General features: G+C 60.8%; 2 protein-coding genes across 2 annotated transcripts; one reads left to right on the top strand and one right to left on the bottom strand.

Annotated features, from left to right (window-relative positions):
• Positions 1-6,758: 6,758 nt before the first annotated feature.
• On the bottom strand, positions 6,759-11,197 carry LOC123345781 (HLA class II histocompatibility antigen, DR alpha chain-like). The gene is made up of 6 exons (XM_044982830.1): positions 11,182-11,197; positions 10,039-10,161; positions 8,915-9,172; positions 8,051-8,332; positions 7,542-7,692; positions 6,759-7,302 (listed from the first exon to the last, which is right to left on the bottom strand). The coding sequence occupies exons 1-6, from the start codon at positions 11,195-11,197 to the stop codon at positions 7,299-7,301; spliced, it is 834 nt and encodes a 277-aa protein (XP_044838765.1). The 3' UTR covers positions 6,759-7,298.
• A 719-nt stretch (positions 11,198-11,916) lies between these two features.
• Positions 11,917-21,587, top strand: LOC123346426 (DLA class II histocompatibility antigen, DR-1 beta chain-like). The gene is made up of 6 exons (XM_044983819.1): positions 11,917-12,094; positions 12,741-13,010; positions 13,554-13,835; positions 19,760-19,870; positions 20,605-20,628; positions 20,996-21,587. Exons 1-6 carry the CDS (start codon positions 11,989-11,991, stop codon positions 21,007-21,009), a joined length of 807 nt encoding a protein of 268 aa, XP_044839754.1. The 5' UTR covers positions 11,917-11,988; the 3' UTR covers positions 21,010-21,587.
• The last annotated feature ends 259 nt before the right edge of the window (positions 21,588-21,846 follow it).

Here is a 21,846-nt window from a genome sequence, read left to right as displayed (position 1 = left end):
AGATTAAAGCAGCTCTTGATGGAGTCGGCACTTAGCCCTACGGTGCCGACACCAGCAGCTCAACAGTCCTCTTCGGTGCGGAGCGCACCAGCGGTCCCAAGCCGTTCCGGCACCGAGACTCTGAAGAAGCAGCAGCCAGCACCGGCGTCCCGGCACCGTTCCCTCTCTCCTGCGAGGAAGCGCAAGCCGGCGCAGGCAACCTCCAAGCCTCCGGCACCGGGGCCGCTCACCCAGCCACCGCCGGCACCTCCGGCACCGACTATGATGGTGCACAAGCCATGCACAGTAACGTTGACTCCGGCACCGCAAGAGCCATCGAGTCCGGTACCACCCTGCTCCCCGGTGCAAACCGTGGTCGAGCTGCCTCTCCCGTCGACGCCAGAAACATTCTCGACGGCAAGAGAACTGATGGCGCTCACAGAGCCATCAGGCCTACAGCCCCCGGCACCGCCAGTGCGGGCTGTGAAGTCAGTGGGCAAGCCGGCCATCATGAGGCCCCCGTCCCCTGACAGACGAGACAGAAGGCGCTCCAGGTCCCGGTTCCGGTCCCGGTCCCGATCCCGGAGACGTTCACCTTCTCGTCGGTCCAGATCACGGCACCAATCACGATCCCGGTACCGTTCTCCATCTCGGCGCCGGTCGGAGTCCCGGTACCGCTCCACTTCGCGGTACCGGTCGCACTCCCGGAGACGATCCCGGTCCCGGTCACCCGACCGTCGGTACCGCCGGAGATCCGGATCCCGGTACCGCTCCCGGTACCGATCATCGCGCAGCTGCTCCCACTGACGATGATCGCGATCTCGGTCGACCTCCCGGCACCCGCGCAGTCGATGGTCCCGGTCTCGTTCTCAGCACCGCGACGACCGGCACCTTCCAGGGACAGATCGACGGCGCAGTCTCTCAGTGCCTCTGCCCCCCCGTGGCCTTCCCGCCAACCTTCAGTCGCCTCCCAAGCGGGCAGCGGTGGTGATCTCCGCGCCGACCCCCAAGGCCAGGACCACGGACCTCAACAATGGGGCTTCTGGACACCCTGGGCCTATCACGAGGCTCAAGGGGTCCCCGTCACTCAGCAGCCCAGAGCTTCCGACCACAGGGTGCCGGAAGCCACGGTCAGCAGACCTCCTCCATCACCTTTGGGAGAGGAACTGCAGCCACCGGTAGCGGGAGATCATCCCACACACGCAGAGGCTTCGCAATGCGTGGACGAACCACCTCCGGAAGCCATGGTCCAGGGCCTATCCTCGTCTTCATCACCGGATGAGGCGGTGGCAGAGGCATCGACATCGGGCCCTCCACCAATTGACCTGTGTGCCCACCAGGACCTGCTTCGACGGGTGGCACATGCTATTGACCTCCCTGTCGAGGAGGTCGCGGAGGACGATGACCAGCGTTCTTGGAGCTGAGGTCCCGCTGCAGGTGGCCTTGCCCTTCATTAGGACCATACAGAGAAATGCCAATACGATCTGGCAGTCGCCGGCTTCCATCCCGCCCACCGCTCGAGGGGTGGAACGGAAATACTCAGTTCCCCCCCAGTGGGTACGAGTATCTGTACACGCACCCAGCTCCGGACTCCTTAGTGGTACAGTCCGTGAATGACCGGGAGCGCCATGGGCAACTTGCTCCAGCGCCAAAATCGAAGGAGGCCCGGAGGATGGATCTGTTGGGCCGGAAGGTCTATTCGGCCGGTGGCCTCCAGCTACGGATTGCCAACCAACTGGCTCTCCTCGGTCGCTATACGTACGACGCCTTGGTCTCACTCTCCAAGTTTACGGAGCTGGTACCAACGACCTCCTGACCGGAATTCTCAGCCCTTATTGAGAAGGGCAAGAAAGCCTCTCGGTCCTCCATCCAGGCCTCTCTGGACTCAGCAGACTCAGGAACCAGAACCTTGGCCTCGGGAGTGACCATGCGGAGAATTTCCTGGCTGCAGGCCTCCACCTTGCCGCCCGAGGTCCAGTACACATTGCAGGACCTCCCGTTCGACACCAAGGGCCTCTTTTTAAAAAAAAAAAAAAAAAAAAAAACAGACGAGAGGATTCAGACCCTCAAAGATGGGCGAATCGCCATTTGCACCCTGGGCATGCACACGCCGGCTACCCAGCGGAGGTCCTTCCGGCAGCAGCCGTACCGCCCGTTTAGTCAAGGCCGGCCACGGCCTGATAATAGGCGCAGAGGCAGGGTGAGCCACCGTAGACCGTCGGGCAACCGGGGTAATCAGTCCCAAACACCCTCCAAAGCCCCTCAGGGGCCTAAGTCTGTCTTTTGATGGGACGCCCGAGGACAGCCCATCAGTGTCTTCACCGGATCCTTCCCCGTTATTTTGCCACCGTCTTTCCCACTTCCTCCCGGCGTGGTCCCAGATAACAACGGACAACTGGGTACTGCGCACGGTAGAGTCTGGTTACCGCCTTCAATTTGTTTCGCCTCCTCCCTCCCCGTCCCTCTTCAGGGACCCCTCTCACGAGCAATTCCTCTTGCAAGAGGTCGAGACTCTGTTGGGTTTGGGTGCCATAGAGGAGGTGCCGAACGACATGTGAGGCAGGGGATTTTATTCCCGATATTTCCTAATCCCCAAGGCGAATGGAGGTCTACGACCTATACTAGATCTCCGAGAGCTCAACAGATACCTACTCAAGCTCAAGTTCCGCATGGTAACCCTGGGGACCATCATTCCCTCCCTGGATCCGGGAGACTGGTTTGCCGCCCTCAACATGAAGGACGCGTATTTCCATATCGCGATTTACCCTCCTCATCGGCGCTACCTGCGTTTCGTCATCAACAACACGCACTGCCAGTTTACGGTGCTACCCTTCGGCCTGTCCACCGCGCCACGGGTTTTCACCAAGTGCATGGCAGTGGTGGCAGCAGCCCTCCGCCGTCATCGCATACACGTGTACCCGTATCTCGACGACTGGCTGGTCCGCGGCCCATCCCGCCAACTGGTAGCGCGTCAAGTGGCCGACATCCTTGCCCTATTTCAGCGTCTCGGACTTCTAATAAATGCCAAGAAGTCCACTTTAGCTCCATCGCAAAGGGTGGAGTTCATCGGAGTGATCCTGGATTCCAATTTGGCCAGGGCCTGCCTCCCTCGACCTCGGCACCAAACTATGGTTTCCCTCGTCTGGAGCCTACAATCCTTTCCCACAACAACGGTGGGAAAGGATTGTAGGCTCGACCCTCGATTCGCTCAACTGGTGGCTGGACTCAGAGGTCGTGTGTGCAGGAGTCCCATTCCGCCCTCCTCGCCTGTCCGTCACCCTGACCACGGATGCCTCGGCGTTGGGATGGGGAGCACACCTCGGCGACCTTCACACCCAAGGTCTCTGGTCGCCCCGAGAGCTCTCCCTCCATATCAATGTCAGGGAGCTGTGGGCGATCCGCTTGGCGTGTCAAACCTTCCACGCCCACCTCCAAGGGCGCTGTGTGGCTGTTTTCATGGACAACACGACAGCGATGTTTTACGTCAACAAACAGGGCGGGGCCCGCTCCTCTCTGCTGTGCACGGAAGCGATGCTCCTTTGGGACTTCTGCATAGCCCACTCGATTCACCTGGTAGCGTCCTTTCTTCCAGGAGTGCAGAACACGCTGGCAGACCATCTCAGCAGGTCATTCCTCTCCCACGAGTGGTCCCTTCGTCCGGATGTGGTGCACACAATTTTCCAAAGGTGGGGCTTTCCCCAAATAGACCTGTTTGCCTCCAAAGAGAACAGCAAATGCCACCAGTTCTGCTCCTACCAGGGTCGCTCCCAGGGCTCCCTATCGGACGCTTTTCTCCGCCCCTGGACGGGTCGCCTGCTATATGCCTTCCCTCCGTTTCCCCTTGTGCACCGGGTGCTACTCAAACTCCGGAGGGACAGGGCCCGCCTCATACTCGTTGCTCCGGCCTGGCCGAGACAGCGCTGGTACACCCTGCTGCTCGAGCTTTCAGTATGGGATCCCATTCCCCTCCCATTATGGCCAGACTTGATAACGCAGGACTTCGGCAGGCTTCGCCACCCGGACCTACAGTCCCTCCATCTTACAGCGTGGTGCCTGCGTGGCTGACTCGCGCGGAGCGTGTCTGTTCGGCTGAGGTACAGCAAGTCCTAATGGAAAGCAGGAAGCCTTCCACTCGCTCAACCTACCTCGCAAAATGGAAGCGTTTCTCACTCTGGTGCGATCAGAAGGGTCTCGATCCTTTCGCAGTCCCTATTCCTACGATCCTGGACTACCTCTGGTATCTCAAGGAGCAAGGTCTCGCGGTCTCCTCCTTGAAGATGCACCTGGCGGCCATCTCCGCCTTCCGACCCGGCGTAGGAGAACGGTCCATCTTTTCCAACCAGATGGTTTCCCGCTTCCTTAAGGGCCTAGATCGCTCGTTCCCACCAGTACAACGTCCTACCCCGTCCTGGGATTTGAACCTAGTTCTAGCCAGGCTCATGGGAGCCCCCTTCGAGCCCTTGACCACGTGTTCCCTGCTCTATCTATCATGGAAAACGGCTTTTCTCGTCGCTATAACTTCAGCGAGGCAAGTTTCCAAGCTTCATGCCCTAACGGCTGGTCCGCCATATACCATCTTCCATGCAGACAAGGTGCAGCTTCGGCCACACCTGGCCTTCCTTCCTAAGGTGGTGTTGGCCTTCCATTTGAACCAGGACATTTTTCTCCCGGTCTTTTTCCCGAAGCCACACGCCTCAAGTTGTGAACAACAGCTTCACGCCCTCGCATTTTACATAGAGCGAACAAAACCCTTCCAGCATTCGCCCCAACTATTCGTGGCGGTTGCTGATCGCATGAAAGGCAAGCCGGTCTCCTCTCAGAGGATTTCCTCCTGGGTAACATCATGTATCCGGACATGTTACGAGCTTGCTCGTCTGCCAGCTAGCCGCCTCACCGCTTACTCTACGAGAGCGCAAGCCTCTTCTGCCGCCTTCCTGGCCCATGTCCCCATTCAGGACATCTGTCGGGCGGCTACCTGGTCTTCTGTTCACACCTTTGCTTCCCACTACGCATTGGTGCAACAATCCAGAGACGATGCAGCCTTCGGCTCCGCAGTCTTGCACTCTGCCACATCTCACTCCGACCCCACCGCCTAGGTAAGGCTTGGGAATCACCTGACTGGAATGCATAGGAGCAATCACTCGAAGAAGAAAAGACGGTTACTCACCTGTAGTAACTGTTGTTCTTCGAGATGTGTTGCTCCAATCCATTCCAGACCCGTCCTCCTTCCCCACTGTCGGAGTAGCCGGCAAGAAGGAACGGAGGAGCGGATGGGCCGGCTGGGGTATATATTCGGCGCCATGGCGGCGCCACTCCAGGGGGCACCAGCCGGCCCACCGGAGTTGCTAGGGTAAAAATGTTCCGAAGAGCCGTGCACGCGCGGCGCGCACACCTACATGGAATGGATAGGAGCAACACATCTCGAAGAACCACAGTTACTACGGTGAGTAACCGTCTTTTCCTACAGCCCAGGGTCACACCTACCCCCCAAGACACAGCACGGCCCTGGGAGCTCACGTTCGTTGGGTTCTGACTTGACCCCCACATCGTGTTCAGGGTCTCTGCATCTCAGAATATAGCCCACCTAACCCCCATCCTCAGTTCCTGGTTGTCCAGCCTGGCCCTGGCTGTGTGAAAACATGCGTGAATGGGCCCAGCTCCCTGCATGCCCCAGCTCGCTGTGTGTAACTGACCCGTCCCAGCATCACTGCCCAGCCTCGGTGTCCTTGCAGACGCGCCCCATGGTGGGGTTACATCGTCTCTCGGCTCACCCAGCTACTGACTAGCTCGGCCCTGCCAGACCCCACTGGAAGCAGCCCCCCAAGCTGTGTGCCCCCCCCCCTACTGGAAGCAGCCGCCCCCCCCAGCCGTGCCCCCACTGGAAACAGCGCCCCCCCTCCCCCGCCACACGCCCAGGCCCCCAGGGCCTCCCCAACTGGCAGAAGCCCAGGGCCGGTGTCTGGAGCTGCCTAAAGGGACCTGGGACCATTTTCCCAGGGGCAGCTGGATGGTGGCAGCCAATGGGAACACGCACGAGGCTGGACCGAGGCTCCGGCGGCCAATGGGAGAGCTTGGCTGGTTGGTGGTGTTATTGGCGGATTGGAGCAGCCAATCGCTGCTGGTGGGAGCCGGGGGTGGGGCGGGGTCTCTTAGCTTGTGCCAGGGAAGGGGTGCGAGGAAGCTGGGCTACGGCTCAGTGCCACGTTCGGGGGGGGGAGAGGAGGGGATCTGCCCTTTGTGTCATGGTGACCCCAGCCTGGGGGACGTCACCGCAGCCCCCAGCCAGGCCAGCGTGTCTGCAGCCGCTCGCCCTGCGGGGCTCAGTCCTGGGGAGCCTGGCCCATGAGCCCTGCCCTGCTCCTGGGCTCCCGGCCATGGGACGAGCTCAGAGTGCTCCATGGACCATCCCTCTGCCCCCGAGCCTCCCGCACCGACCCAGGGGAGAACGGCCACATTTCACACAAGGGGAAAAGGAGGCAGAGGAAGATAATTTACCCAAGGGCATGCGGCAAGTCAGAGTCAGCAATGGGAATAGAACCCTGGAGTCCTGACTCCCAGCCCCCCTGCTCTAACCCACCAGCCCCCACTCCGCTTCCAGAGCTGGGAGAGAACCCAGGAGTCCTGGCTCCTTCCTTACCTCTCATACCAAACTCCCAGTGTAACCTGGTGCCCCTGGACAGACTGTGGCTGGGCTGGGATAACACAGGCTGCCGCGGGCACGGCCCAGACTGACCAGATTTTAAATCAGGATAAAAAACTCAGGAACGTCCCAAACCCACGTTATTGCTCCCCAGCCATGGGCCCCATCCCACCCCACAGGGACCCCATTGACCGGGAATGGCCAAATCAGGCCCAAAGCCTTCTGGGTAATGGCTGGAGGGGCTTTACCTGGGGTGACTGACAGCAGCCGCTGGCCAATAGGGGCCGGGCTTGGGGCCCAATCCAGCGCCCACTGGAGTCAAGAGAAACCTTCCCCATGACGGCAGTGGGGTTTGGATCAGCCCCGTGGGCCCTGCTGCCCCCGACGAGGGGGCGACCCCCATTCCCACCCCACGGGGCAGCAGCCCTCTCCCTGCATAGGCTCCCCCATCCCAAGCACAGAGTGGGCGCAGGGACAACCGGAGGCACCGGCTCCCCAGTGAGTCTCTAACGGGTTGGATGTCACGGTTACGGGTCCGGGGGGCTCCTGCCGGGGTACAGCAGCTGGCACCGACGGGAGCGGAGCAGGGACGCTGGGGGCAGCAGGAGGGGAGGGGGCTGTGCGAGTGGGTCCCACGAAGGCACCGGGCGGATTCGAGGGCTCTGACTCCTCCCTGTGTTTATCTGAAAGGCAAAGAGGGTCAGTTACCAGGAGCCCTGGGCCCCAACATGAGACTGGCAGGGATCAGGGTCACTCCCCAGCACCCCCAGGGACTCTCCCATTAATACAGGGGGTGCTGTGTCGGGGAGGGGCTGTGGCTGGCTGGTGGGGCCCAGCGGGTGGGGGGTCTCCCCAGTGGGTGCTGGGTGGGCCCAGGGGCTGCGGGTGCAGCGGGTGCCTCCCCCAGGCAGCGGCTACTCACAGGGGGCCCCGCGGGTTGCGGGCGGCGTTCATCTTCATCCCCTTGACGATGAGGATGGTGCCCGCGATGATGCCGACGATGCCCATGGCCAGGCCCAGGGCACACACCAGGGTCTCTGTGGTCTCGGGGACGGGGCTGGGCACCTGGGCTTCTGGAGAGAGGAGGAGGAGAAGCCCATGGAGTGAAGAGGGCTGTTCCTGTCCCTCCCTCCCAGAGCTGGGATAGAACCCAGGAGTCCTGGCTCCCAGCCCACCCTGCTCTAGCCACCAGCCCCCACTCCCCTCCCAGAGCCAGGAGAGAACCCAGGAGTCCTGGCTCCCAGCCCCCCTGCTCTGACCACCAGTCCCCACTCCCCTCCCAGAGATGGGGAGAGAACCCAGGAGTCCTGGCTCCCAGCCCCCCTGCTCTAACCCACCAGCGCCCCCTGCCCTCCCCGAGCCGGGATAGAACCCAGGAGTCCTGGCTCCCAGCCCTGTGCCCAGCAGGGTCCCCGGGTGCCCCGGCCTCACCCCAGTGCTTCGTGAAGGGCTCGGCCAGCCCCCCGTGCTCCACCCGGCAGTCGTAGAAGTCGCCCTGGCTGGGGAGGAAGGGCAGGTAGGAGAACTTGCGGAAGGAGTTGTCCTGGCGGGGGTAGAAGTCGGTCTCGGAGACGCCCTCGGTCACCTCCTGCCCGTTCTTCAGCCACGTCACACTGAGCACCGGCGGGGAGAACTTGTCCGCGAAGCAGATCAGGACGTTGGGCTCCCCCAGCTCCACGGGGTCTTCAGGGAACACGGTCACCTCAGGGGGCACTGGGGAGACAGGGGTCAGTGGGTCCCATTGCCTGGCCCTGAGCCAGCCAGTCCCTGCCCTGGGGCCGGATGGGAGCCAGCGCCCCCTAGAGGGGACAGGCCCCTGCCCCATTCCCTGCCCCCCTGTGCCAGCCAGTCCCTGCCCTGGGGCCGGATCGGAGCCAGCGCCCCCTAGAGGGGACAGGCCCCTGCCCCATTCCCTGCCCCCCTGAGCCAGCCAGTCCCTGGTGCTCACGCTCCAGCTCAGGGTCTCTCCCCAGGACTGTGGGGTGTCACCGGGGCCGTCTCAGCTCCCTGCCCTCACGGCTCAAGGGGCACAAGGGGCAGGGGAGAGAATCCCTCAGGGGCAGGGCCTGGCGCTAGGCAGGGGCCATGAACAGCCCTCGGCAAAGGAGCTGCCCTGGGCCCCCAGCCTGGAGGGTGAGAACTGCCCGGGCCCCCTGCCCTGCAGAGCCCTGGCCCGGCTGACTGGCCCCCGGAGCCCTCCAGGGGCTGGGGGCGGGAGCTGAGTGGGGAGTCGCAGTAGGTGGGCATGGGGAGGGACGGGTCCCAGGAGGGTGCCTGGCAGGGAAAATGTCCCACCGTTCTCAGCCCGTGTGCGGTTGGACCTCTTGATCAGGATCTCCAGGTTGTTCTTGGTTATGGCGATGTTGCGCAGGGCGCCCTGCGCCTCGTAGCTGGTGAACTTGCTGAAGTCGGGCAGGCGCCAGACGGTCTCCTTCCTCTCCAGGTCCACGTGGAAGGTCTCATCCTGGTCGAACTCCTGCATGTACTGCCCGGACCCCTGCTGGGATCGGTCCATGCGCTGGTAGAACTCCGCCTGGGAGATCACGTGATCCACTGCGGGGAGACGGGCGTCCCCATCAGCACCCACACCAGCCCCTCCCCTGGGATACAGGGTCTCTGATCTCTTCCCCTGGGGCCACAGCCCCCGGCCGTGACCCTGGCACTGGGGCGCCCCGGTGTGAGGGGAAAGTGGGTGCAGGGACCCAGGGACCCTGGTATTATGCTGGGGAGACATTAAAGCTGCGCTGGGGGGTCAGACACACTCCAGGAGGGGGAGGGGGTCTATCTCAGGGCTGAGGCTGGGATCCCCCAGGGCCCAAGGGAGTTGGGCACCTGCATCCTAGGGAGTCGTTCGCTGACCCCAGCTCGCCCGGCAGGATCTTACTGAGCGACTGCAGAGGAGGGAACCCGCCACCACCAGCAGAGGAGAGTCGGCCCCACAGAGCCCTCCCCCGCCCCCCCGGCACCGTGGGTCTGAGCCCTGGGGGGATGGGGACAATGGGGCCAGGCCGGGGAGCGGGGCCAGGGACTCCCTGCTCTGCACAGACGCACTCACTGCTCAGCAGGGTCTGGCCCTGGCGCGGCTCTTTGGGGAATGTTCCCCCACCCCCCCTGTGCCTGGCACCCCCCTGGGGGGATCAGGCCCCGAGTCCCTGTGGGGGAAGGGGGCTGCACCCCTAGGGCAGGGCTGTGTCGTACCCAAACCACAGTCACTTCCCCACGATCCCTCTGCTGCCCCCGCACCAGCCTCCCCTCCCCTGCTGGCATGGAGGTGAGACCCTCCTCCCTGCAGCCCTCACCCTGCCCAGATCAGCCCCCCATTCCTGCCTGCCAACCCCATCCCCTCACCACTAGGGGGTGAGACCCTCCTCCCCGCATCCCCCACCCCCAGTCTGGCTCCCCTCCCCCCCCCCCTGTACCTGTCACTGCCCCGGTGCCCGGCAGGGCCAGCAGGGTGAGCAGGGTCAGCTGGGCCATGGGGACGCCCCGTCCTGCGCCCATCTCCTCTCCCCGGCACTGGGCTGGGCATGGGGCCGGCAGCACTAGGGGGCCGGGCGTGGGGGGCACATGTCACACCCTGGGGGGGGGGGGGCAGCACCCAGCATTGGCCAGGGGAGCCTGTCCCAGGGGCCCGCACCCAATGGCAGAAATCCCTGCACCGACCAGGCTGTTACCGGGCAGAGCAGCAGCGCTGAGCCTCGCAGAGAGGGGAGATGGAGAAATACTGTACGCCAGCTCCCGGGGCTGGGGCTGCACGGTGGGGCCTGGAGCAGGGCGGCTCTGACCCCCCTGGTATGGACGCGGCGCTGGCAGGGGGGGGTGTCACACCCTGGACCCGCAGAGCTCTGCTGGGAGACGCATTAAGTGCAGACCAGGTCATGAAAGGGGTTTGGTGGGGATCATTCATGCAGTTGGGTAGGGCCCTATCAAATTCACAGCCGTGAAAAATGCATCACGGACCATGAACTCTGTCTAGGATAGGGTGGTAATGGTAAAAGTACACAAAAGACCAGATTTCACAGGGGAGACCACCGTGTCTCAGACTGGAGAGCCCAACCCAAAAGGGGATCAATCACAGGGGGGGTCGCGAGATTATTGTAGGGGGTTGTGGTGTTGCCACCCTGACGTCTGCGATGCCTTCAGAGCTGGGTAGCCAGAGAGCGGCTGCTGCTGGCCAAGTACCCAGCTCTGAAGGCAGCAGCGCAGAAGTAAGGGTAGCAATACTGCAACCCCCTACAATAACCCACAACTCCCTGTTGGGTCAGGACCCCTACAGTTACAACACCCTGAAATTTCAGATTTTTAAATCCTATGGCCGTGAAATTGCCCCAGATGGACAATGAATTTGGTAGGACCCTGGAGCCTTTCCCCTCTGGGGGGGCACCGGCTCCGATCTGGCCCCAGAGCAGGGGCCTGGCTGGCCCCGAGGGCAGGGGAAGGGACAGAAGCTCTGTACCTCTAGAAGCTGCCGGCTCCAATCTGCTGTTAGTGACCAAACTCCCTCCCCCCAGGTCTGTCCTGGGCCTGTGTGGGGCACGTTGGTCCCTGTCCCCTGCCCAAACCTGCCTCCCGCCCCATGGCGCCAACTCACCCATCCCCCCACGCTCTGGGTGTTCACACTGCCCCCGGCAGGAGGGGCCGGGCTCTGGAGGGGCTGTAGAGGGGCTGGCTCAGCAGTTTGGGGCTGGCCTGGGACCCAGGAGCCCTGGGGTCATTCCCGGCCCTGCCACAGACTGTGTGTGACCCTGGGCCAGTCACTGACTCCTCTGGGCCTCCCTCCCCAGCTGGGCCGTGGGGACACTGGCCCGGCCCTGCCCCACGGGGTGGGGGGTGAATGCAGCAGCGAGGGGGAGGGGCTCAGAGGGGGGGGAGGGGAAGCTCAGAACTTTTCTCTGTGGAACCAGCCCCAAACCTTCCCGAGACTAAATTTACCCCCCAACAAACCAGCAACCCGCCCCACACCCGTCCTGCCCCAGCCGGCAGCAGAGGGTCAAGGCACCGGGGAAGGGGACGGAAGGTCCCAGGCCCATTGCTGGGGGCCCTGCTCTGGGGGGGGCTGCTCCCTGGGCCGGCCCCGCTCTCCAGCTGCCCCGGGGCCATGGCAGGCGCTGGGCGAGTCCTGCAGCCCGACCCCAGGCCCTGCTCTGCCCCCTGCGAGGGAGAAGTAGGGAACCGAGCCCTGCTGGGGCCGGCTCTGCCTGGCGACTGGTGACGCTGCCCAGCCCCGGTGCTGACTGGCCCCTGGGCTGGGGGTGCCCAATCCCCGGGGCCGTGGGCAGCGTCCCGGGGCTGGTGCTCGGAGCTGGACAGAGAAGGTCTCAGTCTGGGGGGACCCGACGAGTTTCCAGGTCTCTCCCTCCTGAGCAGCGATGGGGGCGGGTCGGATCCTGGGGGCCGGGAGCCGCTGGGCTGGGGCTCTGCTGGTGACACTGACGGTGCTGAGAACCCACCTGGCTCATTGCACGGAGCCCCCAGGTGAGCAGAGACCCCAGCGCCCCGGGGAGCCCCGTCCTGGGCAGCGCTGGGTGTATCGGGGGGGAGGGGGGTCAGACCTCGGCGCCCCGGGGAGCCCCGTCCTGGGCAGCGCTGGGTGTATCCGGGGGGAGGTCAGACCCCAGCACCCCGGGGAGCCCCGTCCTGGGCAGCGCTGGGTGTATCCAGGGGGTCAGACCCCAGCGCCCCGGGGAGCCCCGTCCTGGGCAGCGCTGGGTGTATCCGGGGGGGGTCAGACCCCAGCGCCCCGGGGAGCCCCGGCCTGGGCAGCGCTGGGTGTATCGGCGGGGGGTCAGACCCCAGCGCCCCGGGGAGCCCCGGCCTGGGCAGCGCTGGGTGTATCGGGGGGGGGGTCAGACCCCAGCGCCCCGGGGAGCCCCGTCCTGGGCAGGTGCTGGTGTCTTCCCCCGGCCCGCTCAGTGTCTCTACCCCTGTCCCCGGCACCGTCTCTGCCCTACACTCCCCGCGTGTGTTACCGCCACCCCCACCCCGCCGCCCACGGCCCTGCCTGCCCGCCGCGCTCCCCCGGGCCTGGGAGGGGTTATGGGCGGTGGGGGGGTCCGGCGGTTCCGGCTCCGATCCCGGGGGCAGCTGGGGGGTGTCTGAGCCGAGCCCGTTCCCCTCCCAGGGCGGTTCCTGCACCAGTTCAAGGCTGAGTGTCAGTACACCAACGGCACCGAGCGGGTCCGGTTCCTGCACCGCTACATCTACGACCGGCAGCAGATCGTGCACTTCGACAGTGACGTGGGGCGGTTCGAGGTGGACACGGAGCTGGGGCGGCCGGACGCCGAGTACTGGAACAGCCAGCCCGAGCTCCTGGCGTACAAACGGGCTTCGGTGGACCGGTTCTGCCGGAACAACTACGGGGCGTGGACGCCTTTCACCGTCAACCGGAGAGGTGAGTGCGGGGGGGTCCGGACACACTGCCCCCCCCCCGGTTATCTCCGTGGTCCCGACCTGGGCCAGAGACGGGGGTGGGAGGGGCTGAGAGGGTCCTGCGGCCGGGGGAGCGGGGAGAGGGCGGGGCCCGGGGACCAGGAGCCGGCGGGGGGCGGGGGTCACTCAGCGGTGGGGGCGGAGAGGGGAGGGGTCACGGGGCGGTGTCTCCTCCCATCCCCCTGCCGTCCCCGGGTCTGGCTGCGGCGCCCCCTCTCTGCAGGGAGCGGAGCCCCGCCCGGGTCAGTCTCTGGGCGGGTGTGTGACTGTTACAGGTGTGAGAGCAGCCTCTGGTCCCTGGGCTGAGACCCCGTCTCCCTGCACCCCGAGGGTCAGCCGGTCCCTGGCTCTGTCCCCATGGGGGTGACGGGACACGACTCCCTCGGGCCCTTTCTGCCGGAGCCTGGAACACTTGGGGGGCTGGGCCCTTTCCCTGGGAGTGGGGTGTCACTTGTTCTCTCTGAGTCCTGCTCTGTCTCCAGCCCCCCTCTCTCTCTCCCCCCAGTTCGGCCCAAGGTGAAAGTTTCCCCCACGAAATCGGGGTCCCAGCCCCACCCCCACCTGCTGGTTTGCTCGGTGACGGGGTTTTACCCCGGGGGGATCGAGATCCAGTGGCTGAAGAACGGGCAGGAGCAGACGGCCGGGGTGGTGTCCACGGAGCTGCTCCAGAACGGAGACTGGACCTTCCAGATCCTGGTGATGCTGGAGATGAGCCCCCGGCGCGGGGACGTCTACACCTGCCAGGTGGAGCACGTCAGCCTGTGGGGGCCCCTCGCCGTGCACTGGGGTAAGAGCCTCTGGGTGTGGGGCACCCCTCGGGGGATGGGCCTGGGGCAGAGCCCCTGGGGGCAGAGAGCCGGGATGTGACCCCCCAGCCTGCCCCCCCTCACAGCAGCACTGGGCTGTGGGGAGTGAGACTGAGCGCACGTTTCTACAGCCCCCCCCAGCCCCCAGCATTTCCCAGCCTGAGCCTCCAGCCAACACCGGGCCCCCCACCCCCACTGCAATGCAGCCCCCTCTGGGGTGGGGCACAGCCGCTGTTTAACAGCCCCACAGCAGCACAGACCTGCAGTTTGGGACAGGAAGTGAAGGGGAATCCCTTGTCTCAGGGACACTCAGGGGATCCCCCCCATTCCCTCAGTGCCTCAGCCCCTGTCCCTGGCCCCCTCCACAGGGATTTGCTCTCACACTTGGGGTCGGCTCTCGCTCCACAGGGGAGGTTCCCCTGGGGTCTCCCAGCTGCGCTTTGGGGGAAGCAGCTGGGGAAGCCCCCAGGGCTGGGCAGGACACAGCCCTGAGCGCTTGTCCCTGGGGCCCATCACCCTCCCATGCCCCACCCAGAGCAGCCCCCAGGAGGGGACCGAGGGCGTCTCCCAACCCCTCCAGCCAGCCCCCGGGCCCAGCCAGCGACTGCCCTGCAGCGGAACGAGAGGCTGGGCTGAGCCCCGGCCCCTGTTTGTCCTGCCCCTGGATGCCTGTGCTGGAAATGTCCATTGCACTAGGCTGATGAACCCCAAGGGGATGTGGCTCTGCTGGGGGATGAGCAGTGCAGGGTCTGCCAAGGGCCCCATGGCCCCATAGCTTTGGGGGGGGGGGGTCTCTGAGCAGGACCAGGACGGAGGGGACAGGGAGCCAGGACAGAATCTGCTGAGATGGACCAAAGGCATCCCCAAGGCATCCCCTTCCTCCCCAGCTGCTCCTCGCCCCAGCCGCCAGTCAGGGAACGTCCTCCTTCCCATCTGCCTGGCCTGGGCAGCAACCGAGAGAGCTCAGGAGTCCGTCTCTGCTGTCCGTGCCACACCCCAGCCACCGGCATAGCCAGGGGGAGCAGCTGCAGGAAACATTTTCACTCCCACTGTTGATGCCATGTGGTGGGGCTGGCCCATGTGCAGTGCAGCTGGCGTGTCGGTGCTCTGTGGGCATGGAGCACGCTCAGTGCACATGGGATCTTCATAGAATTTAGCTGGTACACGCTCACAAATCTCTACCGAGTCTGTGCACAACCAGACTGGGAGGCACCCGAACTCCTCAGTGGGCGTAAGAACATTTAACATGGGCAAAACCAAGTATCATTCCCCAGCAGCGTGGATTTGATTTAAATCGTGATTTAAAACACTAGTCAGGAAGACTCGATTTAATCATGGTTTTCTACATAAAAGTGCATTCTTGTTGGTTGTTATAACCTTAATACATATTCTTCACAACTCAGAGATGGATGTAGGTTTTGTTTTTAGAAGGTACACATGATACATTTTTAATGTGATTTATTTTGAAAACTTTTCAGATTAGTTTTACAGCTATATCAGAAAATGAATGATTGTTTGGTTATTTCATTTACCAAAGATAATTGAAGCAGATATTTATGAAGTCACTGGGAGGTGAACTATCTCCAATTCAACAGGTTAATCATTAATATTTGGAGGATTTGCTTGCCTTCCTGTATTAGGAGGAGATCATCACCAGACAAACATTTAAACTGTTTTATTTAACTAAAACAACAACATTATGTATTCTGGATTTTTTTTCTTCAACAGCAAACATAAAATATTTTAACAAAACAAGCATATGAATTTTTGAATTTAGTTAAACATTCAAGTTTTTTAAAATCAGGTTTGTTTTTGTTAAAATTGTTTTTAACTATAATAGTTAAATGAAATATTTAAAAAACAAAACAAAACAAAAATTAAATTGACTATGTCAGCCAGGTCAACATGAGAAACCTAAAATATTGGCTTCTCCAGCTAACTCAGTCATCTTCACCTTCATTTTCCTGTTTGTTCATAATCTGGAAAAGAAAAACAAGCTTTCCTGCTTTTTTAGGTCCCAAACGATTTCTCAGTTTGGAATGAATTAGTCCAAAGGAAGAAAATATTCTTCCTACACTGGCAGAAGAAGCTATTGTTGTTAAAAGTGAAATTATCACTTCAACAGTCTCTGAATCCAAGTGCTTAAGTGACTTCCACCAGTTCACTAATGTGACTTTCTTTAAAACATCATCAGCAAACATATATTTCTTGAATGGTCACCCTAGCTCTGAAGTTTATTATAGTTGGCACCATGGAGGGATGGTTGCTGGATGTCCATGTCAGAGCCAACTCCTCTTCTTCAGCAGTTAAGGATTGACCCTGGTACCGAGTATTGAGAATATTTGCAAGAAGATGAGCTGGAGATAGTGCTTGTCCCATTGGTTTTTTTAATGCTTGTAATTTAACTCTCTCATTGCATATTTCTCTTTTTAACATCCCACACGGTTCCTTCCAAATTTCAACAGCGTCAGCAATAAAACAGTTATTTCCCTGCATTTTGTTCAAGGCAACAGAAATAGGCTTCAGAGTACTCAGCATGTGTTCAACATTTCTCTTAAGCCCAATGTTGAGAACTTCGGCGGTGACCGTGCCATCTATTTTTTCACAAACTGTCATCAGATTAGGCCAGTTCTTGATATAGTGCTCAAACAGTCCACTGCTGAGTTCCATCACACGTCTTGTGGGAGGGTTAGCTTGGTTCCTCCCACTTTTTTCAGAGCAGCTGCTGCAAAGTGGTTGTTATGGAAGTATTTTGCAATTTCAACATTAGCCTTTATTTCTGGAACACTGAAGTCTTTGGCTAGGAGGTGCATCAAATGAGCACTGCAACTGTATGTTATTAGCTTGGGACTCTCTTCTAAATTTCTTCTCATCTTGGATACATTTGCAGCCTTGTCTGTGACCAAGCTGCATACTAGACATTTGAATTTTTTTTCACCATTTGTTAAAGTTTCTTGTAAGTATTCTGCTGTGTGTGCATTTCCTGATATATCAATTGTTTCTGTAAGGAAGACATTCCCTTCTTCTGTTGTCACACAAGCACATACAACAGGATCATTGCGGACATTGCTCCACTCATCAAGATTCAGGTTAACAATTTCACCCTCTAGACCGTTTGCACACTGCTCAGTTTCTCTTTCATACACTTTATCCAGCAATTTGCCTGCGACATCTGCTCTGTTGGGTGGACTGTATCCTGGTCTTCATGACTGAACCATGTTAATGAAGTGTGGCTTCTCAATCATACGGAAAGGAGAGTGATCTTGAAGGTGGATAGTCTTCAGAATCCTGCATGTTCAGACATGTTCCTTTCATCATCTTCAACGCAGTTTCCTCCTGAGAAGAAGCACTTCTCATCATGATGTTTCATTCAGGCGACCAGGCCTTGCATTTCTTTGTTGCACTGTTTGAATTTGCACGCATCAGGGCCGGCCAGGGGGGGGGCAAAGGGGGCAATTTGCCCCGGGCCCCGGGCTCCGCAGGGGCCCCCAAGAGAAGAGCGGAGGCTCCCGCCTCTGCCCCTCTCCTGGAGCCTCAGCACATCAAGCGCCGAGTCTCCGGCGGGGCCCCTGAGCCCTGCCCCGATCCGAGCCGCGTGGTGAGGGGGCGGGGCTGGGAGCTCCAATGGGGCCTGAGCCCCACCCCGCTCAGAGCGGCGTGGGGAGGGGGCGGGGCAGCTGCCTCCGCTCGGCGTGGAGCTCCCAGCCCCGCCCCCTCCCCACGCGGCTCTGAGCGGGATGGAGCTCAGGCCCCGCCGGAGACACGCTCGGGTAAGAGGCTGGGGCCGGGGCGCGGGGGGGGGGAAGCGGGACCCGCCGCCGCCGAAGCGCAGCCCGGTCTTCGGCGGCGGGGGGCCCCTTCTGTTCCGGGACCCGCCGCCGAAGTGCCCCGAAGACCCGCGGCGGGGACCCCCCCCGCCACCGAATTATCACCAAAGACCGGGCTGCGCTTCGGCAGCGGGTCCCGCTTCGGCGGTAATTAGGCGGCGGGGGGCTCCCGCTGCGGGTCTTCAGGGCACTTTGGCAGCGGGTCCCGGAACGGAAGGGCCCCCCGCCGCCGAAGACCCTGGGCCCCCGGAATCCTCTGGACGGTCCTGGCACGCATGCCTGTCTTACCCACAGGTAAAGGAACTTCATTAAAATATTCCCAAACCGGGTCTCTTTTACGGCCTACTGCCATTACAGGTTTTCCCTTCTAGTGGGAGAATGGTGCGGGTAGATCTCAAATCAACGAAGGCTACACTCAAAGACCTCAAGACTTCTGGAATATGCTGCTCAAACAGTTTCACTTGGGTTTCTACGGCCTGTCCCACCCTTCTCACATATATCTCCAGACTTCTTCTCCTTGTCCAGATCTATTCCACCCCCAACAATCTTCTATTCATTGAACTTTTAGAAACTCTGCACTTTTAGAGAGAGGTAAGGGATTGACTCTGTACACAAATTTGCAGAGGGACAATAGAGTTGAAGTCTGTTATTTCTCACCTCTATATATTATTGTCACGGAGTATGGGGGAGTCCGGCCCTGCACCCCTCTTCCTGGACTCACAGTGACTCTTAGCCAGCCAGTAAAACAGAAGGTTTATTGAACAACAGGAACACAGGATACAGCCCAGCTTGTGTTCAGAGCCAGGACCCCTCAATCTGGCCTTTCTGGGGGTTCAGGGTGTCTGGATTCCAGCCTAGGATCCCCTGAAAACCCACCACCCAGCTCCCCAACCGAAGACTGACTCAACCCTTCCCCTCCGCCCCTTTTCTTTGTCTAGCTCCTGGGCAGAGGTGTCACCTCTCCTCCCCCAGGCCTAGCTCATGTTACAGGCTGAATACCTGCATCTCACCTAAAATCCTCCCTGCTCTCCCCTCCCCCACACACTCCACCACAATTATTTATTTATTTTAAAACATTTTTGCTGTTAACAAGCATGTTACCTCTGGAGACACAAATCCACAGTTTGAGAAGTGCCAAACTAAGCATCTCTGCTGGTATCTTCTAGACTGAGCCCTGAGTCCTGCTGGGTAGACCGAAAGATTAACCTAAATAATCTCTACAGAAGCCCCTGGAACCCCATAAAATTGGGTCCCTAATCCAGAACTATTGGAATTCATTTACAAAACGTTTCTTAAACATGACATGAATATATTGTTTCATACTATAGAATTAGAATTTATAATCCCTATTCCATAATGAGATATCTTTGAGCTATAATGTATCTTAATTAAAACTATCTTTAGATAGGTTTTTTCCTCAAAAAGCATTTTATCAAAAAATCTGATTTAAATTTTTAAAAAAATCTTATTTATTTATTTGTTTTTATTTTAAATAATTGATTTGTATCCACCCTGTTCCCCAGCCATGCTCTGAGGAATGGCTGGAAGTTTCAGCTCTAATCAGAGCCCAGCACGGTACATTTCAGCCCAAACTCCCGCTCTGGGCAGAAACGTTGGTATTGTTTGTTATTGGGCCTGGCAGCCCCAGACGTGGAGCAGGCCCCCCTGACACTCTGTCCTCCAGTGCCTTGGCCGGTCAGAAATCCCACCGCTGGCCATGGGAGGCTGCGCCACAGGAGAGTTAGTGCTAGGAAACTCCCTTTCCTCAGATCCACTCCAGCCTCCATTTCCTCTGCTAAACTATCCCTCCCTCTGCTTGGGTCTCTGCCTGACCAGAACATGGGGACAGGGCTAGATTAGTACATGCTGACAACGGGCAGGGATCTCAAACCTCGCGCTGAGGGGCCTGACGATCACAGACCAGGAGGAGCTCTGACATGGGGCAGATTGTCCCACAGCTGCTCCTGCAGGCCCTAGCCCCTGGCACCGCCCCGGCCGGCGCCGGTCACTGGCACGGACGGGAGCCCGGCCCGGAGGCCCCTGGCTCTGACCCGGCCCGTTCCATGTCCCTGTTTCAGAGGCGCAGTCTGACTCCGCCAGGAGCAAGATGCTGACGGGGGTCGGGGGCTTCGTGCTGGGGCTGATCTTCCTGGTGCCCGGACTCCTCATCTACCTGAAGAATAAGAAAGGTGAACAGCTCCGGGCGGGCAGGGATAGCTTGGGGGGGAGGGATAGCTCAGTGGTTTGAGCATTGGCCTGCTAAACCCAGGGTTGTGAGTTCAATCCTTGAGGGAGGGCATTTAGGGATCTGGGGCAAAAATCAGTTTTTGGTCCTGCTAGTGAAGGCAGGGGGCTGGACTCAATGACCTTTCAGGGTCCCTTCCAGTTCTAGGAGATTGGCATATCTCCAGTTATTGCGGGGGGGCTCAGGGGAATCAGGGCCTGGCTGCAGGCTTCCACCCCCCGCCCAGCAGGGGCTGCTCAGAGTCTGGCAGGGGCCTCCCGGCTTCGCCTCTCCTGGGCCCGGGGCTGGATCAGACCCTCCCCCTCCTAGGGCAGGGACAGAGCAGGGGCCAGGGGGAGATCTCAGTGCGGGGCCCCGGGGCCAGGCTGGGGGCTCCCACTCTCCCCTCCCCCGGCCGAGCCCCCGGGGTGGGTCTGACCCTGACCCCTCGCAGTGCAGGGAGCTGCCCCTGCCCCGGGGCTCAGAGCGTTTCCGTCCCCTCCCCCGGGCAGGGATCCTGGGTCAGGGATTTACAGTAATAACGGGGGGGGGGGGGGTAACCCCAGGTCTGGGAGCCGGAGGGGGGCTGGGTTCCTAGTGGGGGGCGTTCCATGCCGTGGGGCAGGGGCTGGAGCTCTGACCCCCAGGAACCGGCTCCCCCCGCCCAGGGCTCTGACCATGTTTCTCTCTGTTTTTCAGGGCGCCCCGTTCTCCAACCTGCAGGTAATTTCAATCCCCCTCCCCCGTTAAACCCGCCTCCCCCCACACTGAGCACAGGCTGCCTGGGGCGCCCCTGGGGCGGCTGCTTCTGCCCCTCGGCCCGTGACACCCGCCCGGCTCAGCCCCTGGGCAGCTGGGCAATGGGGCGCTGGCCCCGCGGAGGAGGAGGCTGCGGCTCCCTCGGTCCCCGTTCAGGCCGATCCCCGAGCTGCTCCCGGGGGCAGAGGGTCCTGGGTCCTGCCGAGCATCCCCCAGCCCTGCGGCTGCCGGGCAGAGTCCCTGGGGCGCCCTGGGGCCTGGCAGAGAAAATCCCCCGTCCGTCCCGCCAGCCCCACGGCCAGGGGCTGATTTCTCTCCCCTCTCCCTGCAGGGCTCCTGAGTTAGATCCTGGGCGTCGGATCCCCCGGCCGGCAGGAGTTTCTGTCCGTCTGTCCCAGCCCCTCGCCCAGCCCGGAGAATGCAGAACCTGGGGCCGGTCCCTTCCTGTCCCCGTCTGCCCCCCGCGCTCTGCCCGGCTCCAGCCCGCGCTGCCCCCCCGGGACCCATCCCTGCCCCTCAGTCCCAGCAGGGCCCTGGGGCGACCCTGTCCCGCTGTCGAGTGGCTCACGAGGGTGGGGACCAATCTCAGGGCACAGTTAGTACCCGGGGCACCAGCCCCACATTGGGTGAGTTCTGTACTGAGATTTCACCAAAGTATCGGGTGTGAACTCCACAGGCCCTGTAACAACGTAACCGCGGAGCCCCAGACGCTCCCCTTGGGCTCTGCGATCTGTCTGGCCACCCCGGCCAGCCTGCCCTTGTGATCCATCGATCGTCCCTTCCCCCACAAATCACAGCGACGTTCGGTCACTCCCTGTCCCACAGGACCAGTCGCTCACCCCAGGGCAGCGGCACCTTCGATCTCACCCCACAGGCAACGCTTGTAGCCAGTCCTGTGATAACCTCAGTAAAGATTTATTAACGAAGACAAAGCATGGGGAGTTCTTGACAAGGTTACAGCAGGTCCCACATACACGCACCAGAGAGTTACAGTCCCAGGTTTCAAAAGGAAATAGAAACTCTGATAAGAAGCAAGCACTGTGTGTGCTGCGGGGTTGACCCGGCACAGCCAGGGGATCTGGTGCTTATGCCTGGTCATTCCTGCCCCTTCAGAGCCCAACCGCAGCCCAATAGGGATTGCTCCTTGACGGGGAGTGTTATTCCCGTCCTCCCCGAGTTTAA

The sequence above is a fragment of the Mauremys mutica genome, chromosome 12 (genome assembly GCF_020497125.1).
Source record: "Mauremys mutica isolate MM-2020 ecotype Southern chromosome 12, ASM2049712v1, whole genome shotgun sequence".
NCBI lineage: Eukaryota > Metazoa > Chordata > Testudines > Geoemydidae > Mauremys > Mauremys mutica.
This window is presented reverse-complemented; position numbering and strand designations above follow the sequence as displayed.

Coding starts and splice junctions, on each gene's coding strand:
- LOC123345781 (XM_044982830.1), bottom strand. Junction 9,173..10,038: donor GGGCACCGGGGCAGTGACAG/GTACAGGGGGGG, acceptor GTCTCCCCGCAG/TGGATCACGTGATCTCCCAG. Junction 8,333..8,914: donor CCGCACACGGGCTGAGAACG/GTGGGACATTTT, acceptor CTGTCTCCCCAG/TGCCCCCTGAGGTGACCGTG.
- LOC123346426 (XM_044983819.1), top strand. CDS start 11,989: ATGGGGGCGGGTCGGATCCTGGGGGCCGGGAGCCGCTGGGCTGGGGCT. Junction 12,095..12,740: donor TCATTGCACGGAGCCCCCAG/GTGAGCAGAGAC, acceptor TTCCCCTCCCAG/GGCGGTTCCTGCACCAGTTC. Junction 13,836..19,759: donor GCCCCTCGCCGTGCACTGGG/GTAAGAGCCTCT, acceptor TCCCTGTTTCAG/AGGCGCAGTCTGACTCCGCC.